The 7,500-nt window shown below is 47.7% G+C and overlaps 1 protein-coding gene across 1 annotated transcript in view; it reads right to left on the bottom strand.

Annotated features, from left to right (window-relative positions):
* LOC134099150 (neurobeachin-like) overlaps positions 1 to 7,500 on the bottom strand; it is a 303,605-nt gene that overhangs the window by 7,281 nt on the left and 288,824 nt on the right. Inside the window, exons 51-54 of the mRNA XM_062551941.1 lie at positions 5,646 to 5,838; positions 3,915 to 3,986; positions 3,573 to 3,728; positions 2,447 to 2,491 (exon numbers count right to left, since the gene is read on the bottom strand). Of these exons, the coding sequence (XP_062407925.1) occupies positions 2,447 to 2,491; positions 3,573 to 3,728; positions 3,915 to 3,986; positions 5,646 to 5,838 (466 nt within the window). The remainder of the gene's footprint in view (positions 1 to 2,446; positions 2,492 to 3,572; positions 3,729 to 3,914; positions 3,987 to 5,645; positions 5,839 to 7,500) is intronic.

Raw genomic sequence — 7,500 nt, 5'->3', positions numbered from 1 at the left:
CACGCCATCCAGGACAGGACAGGGCGAACAGAGAGAGAGCGAGAGAGCGAGAGAGCGAGAGAGAGAGAGAGAGAGAGAGAGAGAGAGAGAGAGAGACAGAGAGAGAGAGAGAGAGAGAGAGAGAGAGAGAGAGAGAGAGAGAGAGAGAGAGAGAGAGAGAGAGAGAGAGAGAGAGAGAGAGAGAGAGAGAGAGAGAGAGAGAGAGAGAGAGAGAGAACTCTGAATATTCACACCACGTCCTCATTCTGCTCCATGGAGCCATGCCTTTGTCAGGAGTATAACACGCATGAAATGACCCCCGCATGCTCCCCATGCTCTCAAGGGGACCAGCGGATACTGCAATTACTACTACAGATACTGCAGGCTGGAGGAGGAACCACAGCAGCCGCGCTGGCATGGCTGCTAACGCGTAGCTTTCATGGCCAGTGAGAAGCTTGAGCTGAGAAGACCGAGACCAAAAATCTGTGTTCACGCTTGAAAATCTTCATTTTAGATGAAATATATTCCCATGAAATTCAGTTGTGTCTGGGGGCTTGAGAGGGAGTCTGGGACTTTTGTACTTGACTGCTCTGTGTTGGTGTGAAATATTCCAAATGCCCAAGTCCTTTGCATCAACTTGAATCATTTTGAATCACAGGCCAAACAATATTTTCCACAACAATTTATCTTAAATCAGAAAATATGATCCCCCCCCCCCCCCTCTCTTCCAAACGCTCTCAGGAATCCTTACAACAACTTCTGCAATAGCCATACACAGCCACTAGAGTGCACTCTGGTGATCACTTCCGCATTTTGCTTCCCAGCACCTTAATCGCTCTCCCGTACTGCTTCCAGCCATTTGCCCAGCAGTCTGTCTTTGGGCCCAAAGCTCCATTACAGTATGCATGTAATTGTGTTTATAATCATTATGTACACGGCAAAGCAAAACAAATAGGACACCCAACTTCCTTTCTTCATCCTAATCATCTGTCTCAATAACTCCGTGACAAACACTATTACAACTAATAAACACTACAAATGGAACCTCTGAAGCCTATGAGAAAGAAACAATCCCAGAAACTTCATCTATCACAGTGGCTTTTCAACAGTTTTCACCATTTCGAGAAGACATTCAAGATAAAAGATGTTCAGGATTTGCACTAGCGTAATGTGCTAACGTCTCATGGTCTGGTGGAAGGTGCATGGTAAGCACTACTGGCGCTAATATCTTGGGAATTGTGTTTTCCTCTCTTGGCTACTTGAGTGGGTCTGCGCGCTGCTAATTGGAGGCAACCATGCTGAAATTCTTAATTAACTGTCTGAGCTACTCCAGAGTTAATTATAAAACACTCACACCTAAACCACAGCGCCTGACACTTGGAAACACAGGATCACACACACACACACACACACACACACACACACACACACACACACACATATACTGATTGCTAATTTGTTGTTTGCAGTTGGAAGTCCAATAATAGGGGAACTGAAGAGAGACACGTGGAAATTAGAGACACAGGCTACAAATTCAGCTCTCATTAGTCCGGGGAAAAACAGGCAAAAGAAACATTACACCGTAAAAAAAAGGCATGATTATCACTGACTGATCAAAAAATCAGGAGCTTTATAATGTTCCACAGACCAGACCCCCTGCATTAACATTCCCCACAGTGAACAACGTGCATTTGTGTACCTCTTTGACTTTGTAGCAGATTTAGCTCTGGTCAATGGATCCTATATCTCTCTGACTTGTGATTTATGTACGCATGTTCTAACATTGTCACTTGCAGCTATTGTCCTACAGAGACTGGCCATTAACAAAGGAGGTGGTGGTGATGGCGCATCTGTATGGAGAGAATAATTGCTTGGTAGCCATCGATATGAACCATAAGAGTGAAAATGATTAATGTGGATTCAACAGGGTGTATTGTATTTTTCCGTATGGAGCGCTCTATCAGACACAGGTGAAACAAAAAAAAGGCCCTCAGAGAAAAAAAAAACAGAAAAGAAAATACAGTGGGAACATATTGCTTTGTTTAAAAATAGGAGAAAAACAAACATCTGTGGCATGTAACAGAAGACATGAAGACATCTACGTCTACATGTACATGTACCTAGGCATGTGCAAACTACAGCAATTAAAACAAGTATAGTCACAACTTATGCCGTGTTAATGTATGGCATTTCTGCCAGCTGAAGCTTAAATACAGCTAATTCACCAGAGTTTGCACTGACAGAATGAATCCTGTCCATACCATTTCTCTGAGCCTGGTATGTGTTATATTCCTCTATACGTTTCTCTCTATAGGTCGCTGTGACGGCGCCACTGACTCACTGTTGTTGGGGTTGTCTCCGCAACCTGGATAGCAGTGTGTAGCAAATTTACCAGGTTGATTAGCTATAGTTAGCTATGATTTCTAGCAGTTATGTTACAAAAGTTAACTATGCTAACAATGCTAACACGTCACCACGTCCCAGTGGCCGAACACGATCTGGGTGAGCTTGCCTGAGAGCAGAGGGGCACACATCCAGGTGAGGCAGAGGACAGCAGATAAGGTAACGCTAAAGGGTTCTGATATGAATATGAACATTTCATTTAATTTCATTTCATTTCATTTCTTACAAAGAGAGACCATTTCAGGGGAAGTAAGTACAGATTTTTAGAAACTCAAATATCTCAAGTGCTACTCTGTTATATAAAAAAGATGAAATGTTATTAGCAGACTGGTACAGACATGAGGTGTGCAGGAAGAAACCAGCGTTAAGTCCTCTACGGGTCAGTTAGAGCAGATAGACAATAAGAAAAACAACAGCTCAACACTTACAGTAGATCTTAAATAGCTTTCAGAAATCCAGCAACTACAAGAGAGCTGCAAAAACAATGTAATTTACCGAGCAATTCCAAATGACTGATGGGGCTTTCTGGACGAAGCCCTTTTAGGACAAAATGGCTTCCACCTGCGGCCAATCTTTGCCACTCAGTGCCACCATCAAAACAGCCCGTGGGCTGAGGTGATGGAGACTGCTGTACTACTGACGGAGGCCCGCTCTACCGCGGCCTCTTAACACAACGCTGTGTGTGAGGCCCCTTGTGAGTGCTCACACACTCTCCACCTCCGCCAGGCAACGCCGCTATTAGAGTAATTGAGAGGCTCAGTGGAGAGGTACAATTATGTGGGAATAAACCCAATAAATGAGGAGCAGGTCATGTTTTATGTACGCAAACTGCTCCGCGCTATACCCTAGCCAATAATTATGAAAATGTAGATTAGATTTTCGCTTTATTCGAAGCCTTGATGATTAAGTGATTAGCATTAACACACACACACACGAATGCGCACACACACACACACACACACACACACACACACACACACACACACACACTTAAACAGAGCATAATGATATTCTGTGGTGAAACTAGTGTTGAAAGTGATCTGTTACAGCTAAATAAACCAACCGCACACGCAAGAGTTTTACGACCTTTTTTTTCAGGTTTTCAGGTATGCAATTTCATACGCAGTCTCCTAAGGCCGTTAAACCTCTGGTATACCTGTCTGGTATACCTGTTTAAACCTCTGGTATACCTGTCTCAGACGAGTAGACCCGGAAGCTCTTGTCCCAGAATCCGCACACCAGGATGTAGCGGTTGTCGGCGGTCACCACAAAACAGTGGGAGTTGATCTGAATGCTCTGGTCCACCAGGTCAGTGATCTGCCTTTTGTTCACTCCCGAGTTGTTGGCTAGAAAAAAACACGGGCGCTTATTAGCAGCTATTAGACATCAATTACCGCTCAGCGTGATCGCTAGCAGCTGCTCAGTTGCATGTCATCCTGTCTAGTATAGCGTTCTCCTTTGGGCAACGGTAGAAAAGAATGTAGAGATTATGATTATGATTTCTTTTTAAGGAGATGAGTTGTTATGCCTACCGATCAGAGAGTCCATCTCTATGGGGAGATGATGGGCTTGCTCAAGGGAGTAGCCAGGTGCTCCTCGAAGACCTATGGACACATACAGACAGACAACCACACACGTGTAGTGAAAACACAGCCTTGTGAATGAGATGCCTTTTCCCGTCACAATACACAAAAGATACACATGCTTTCTATCAACCACCCACTCACCCTGTCAGACACACACACACACACACCACACACACACACACACCACACACACCACACACACACACACACACACACACACACACACACACACACACACACACACACACACACACACACACACACACACACACACACCTGCTCTGATTGCCAAATTCAAGGCTGGTTAGTGACCTCTAGTATGACCGTGGGGAGGATTTGGAAGGCCACCAAGAAACGATTTCCACACGGGGATTTTATTGATTTCTTTTTTAGCCGACCTGTCAGAGGCAGCGCAGAACTATTACCCCCCAGAGCCCCGCCACGGGGCAGAGAGGGGGGCGGCCATTTTGTGTGCGCTGAAACAACACGCTGGGAAAATATAGCAGCCTTATTATGGCCATTATTGCAGGGGACTCCACAAACACTAGTTATTCCCTCCCAGGCAGGAAAAGGAGCGGGGCGCTCGCACCTGCGATCGTTAGCGTCCGAGCCCCGCGCCGCCCCGACCTGGTGGACTCTTTTGGTCCGGCGCTCAGTGCGGCCTGGCGGTGACAGATGGGGAGGTGTGAGCGGACTCATGTATGTGTGTGTGTGTGTGTGTGTGTGTGTGTGTGTGTGTGTGTGTGTGTGTGTGTGTGTGTGGGGTGTGTGTGTGTGTGCGTGTGTGTGTGTGTGTGTGTGTGTGCGCGTGTGTGTGTGTGTGTGTGTGGGGTGTGTGTGTGTGTGTGTGTGTGTGTGTGTGTGTGTGTGTGTGTGTGTGGTGTGTGTGTGTGTGTGTGTGTGTGTGTGTGTGTGTGTGTGTGTGTGTGTGTGTGTGTGTGTGTGTGTGTGTGTGTGTGCGTGTGTGTGTGGGATGCATATGAGCCTATTTCCCTCCCATACACATATTGCCTGCCACCTCTCCCACCACCTCGACCTTACTCCTTACTCCCACCTAAACCCCCCCCCCCCACCTCCTCTTAACCAGCCTGGGGCCCTTTGACCTGGAGGTGAGGCGGTTTCCTGGGGAAGGGGCTCGTGGGTAATGCTGTTCACACGTGCAGGAGTGGGAATATGTGGGAGAGCTGGAGCAGCTAACCCAGACAGTGCCTGACTCAGGAGCAGAGCTGGAGCCGATCTGGCTGGAGTCCCACTGATCTTAGGGATGCATGGCTACTCCTGTGCCACCTCGTTCCACGGAAAGGTGTTACCTGATCAGCAAACCCAACCCCAGCACTCTTTTACCACGCAAACATGCTAACACACCTCAACATGCACATGATAGAACAATGCATGGATTCAACACAAGAACATCATCGAGGTAGACAGCTTCTGAGAAGTGTTTGCATAGGCAACATCCATAATATACTGAGCAGAACTGTCATTCTGTGTGCAACTGCCAGGACCAACACATGGACTTTACATCAGAACATCACCTCAGTAGGTGGCATCTAAGAAGTGCACATGTGCATGTGTGAATTCATATGTATGTCGGTGCAGAAGGTCCCAGGCACAGTGCGCGTAACTGCATACAGGTATAAAACGTGTCGGGTGATCCTCGCCCGGGCGTCCACTCACCCACGGTGTTGTGCCAGCGGTTGACGGCGAACAGGCGGCTGCAGGTGACGGTGACGGCGGCGGGGATGGCGAGGTGCGGCAGCGTGTTGGCGGCCACGTGCGTGACGGGCGAGTTGGACGGGAACTTGAGCACCATGATGACGTCCTGCTGCATCTGGTCCTTAAACATCAGCGGACTCTGGGGAAGGAAACACTGTTGAGCAGAACAGAGAGGAGGAGGGAGAGGAAGCAGAGGAGAAGAGGAGGAGAGGAGGAGAAGAAGCAAAGCAAAGCAAAAAAGAAGAGAGGGATAGAGAGAAGAGACAAGAAAGGCAGACCGAGAAGATCCAGGGAAGGCACAGAATAGAAGAAGAAAAAACCAGCAGAGCAGGAAGAAGAACAAAGTAGAAAAGGGAGAGGGAAGAAAAATAAGAAGAAAATGAGAGGAAGAAAAAAAAAAGAAGAAGAGAGGGAGGCCAAAGAAGAAGAGGCAGAAGAAGAAGGCACAGGAGGAGCGATGAAGAGATGGCAGGCCAGGAGTAGAGGAAGGGAGCGTGGGATGTCCAGGAGAATGATGGAGAAGATAGGAGATCGAGAGAGCAGGAAGAGAGAGAGAGAGAGAGAGAGAGAGAGAGAGAAAAAGAAAGAAAAAGAAAGAAAGAAAGAGAGGAAGGAAGGAAGAGAGGAACAGAATGATGAGAGGCCATTAGTGTGGAGACTGAGGGTCAGACGAGGTGCTGACGGAGGACAGCTGCATGCTGAGGAGGAGGAGGAAGAGGAGGAGGAGGAGAAGGAGGAGGAGGAGGAAGGGGAGAGGACCAGAGAGGCGGCTCGGCTCTTCACCTGGGCCCAGAGCTGATCCGAGACCAGTGCCGGGCCCAGACGAGCGTCCGCAGAACGTTCTGGAAATGCCAGACAGGGAACAGATCATGGAGAGGAGAGAGGGGGAGAACAACGAGTAAACAGGAACATGGAGGGTCAAAGGCACTTTCACATTTAATGTAAGGCACATGAATGGGAACACACCAACAAAGGCACTTGTGTGTGAACAAATTGGTTACACATATAGAGGTCTATGCCCTAGCTAATTGTAAGTATGTAAGTATGTAAGTATGTATGTATGTATGTATGTATGTATGTATGTATGTATGTACAGTATATGTACATGTATGTATGTATATGGTTATAGTTATGGTTATGGTAATGGCTATTTGGCAGACACCTTTGTCCAAAGCAAAGTATGTATGTAAGAATGAATATATGTCTGTATACGTATGTATGCATGCATGCACTTATGCACATGTAATCATGCATTCACTACAAATTTGCGTGGGAGTTTGACAAAACGCTGTGATTTATATGATTTGGGGGGGCAACTTCAGTAAGTTTATTGGCTCGGCTGGCTCCAGTGAATGCTCCAGCTGTGGGGTGGGGGCAGTGGGGGCAGTGGGGGCAGTGGGGGCAGTGGGGGGCGGTGGGGGCAGTGGGGGCGGTGGGGGCGGTAGGGGCAGTGGGGGCAGTGGGGTTGGTTAGTGTGGCGGCACATGGCTGACATCACACCCCACTTTCCCATATCACTGCCTCCTCAGCCACCACCCCACTCACATCTGCTCCTAAACAGGCAGCGCCGCTAAAAGGGCGCAGTGGGATTTCACTCACACGAGCAGCGCAGGGGGAGCGAGAGAGAGAGAGGGAGAGATAGAGGGAGAGAGAGAGAGATGGAGGAAAGGGAAGGAAGGACAGAGAGAAAAAGAGGGAGGGAGGGAGAGAGAGAAACAGAGGGGGAGGTCAGATGAAAGAGAAAGAGTGAAAGAGTGAGAGAAAACCATGATGTGAATTAAAAAGAGAAAAAGGAGAGACAGAGAGCGCAAGAGAG

This window comes from Sardina pilchardus, chromosome 13 (genome assembly GCF_963854185.1).
Source record: "Sardina pilchardus chromosome 13, fSarPil1.1, whole genome shotgun sequence".
Taxonomy (NCBI): Eukaryota; Metazoa; Chordata; class Actinopteri; order Clupeiformes; family Clupeidae; genus Sardina; species Sardina pilchardus.
The sequence above is the reverse complement of the archived record's forward strand: the minus strand, read 5'-3'. Positions and strand labels throughout refer to the sequence as shown.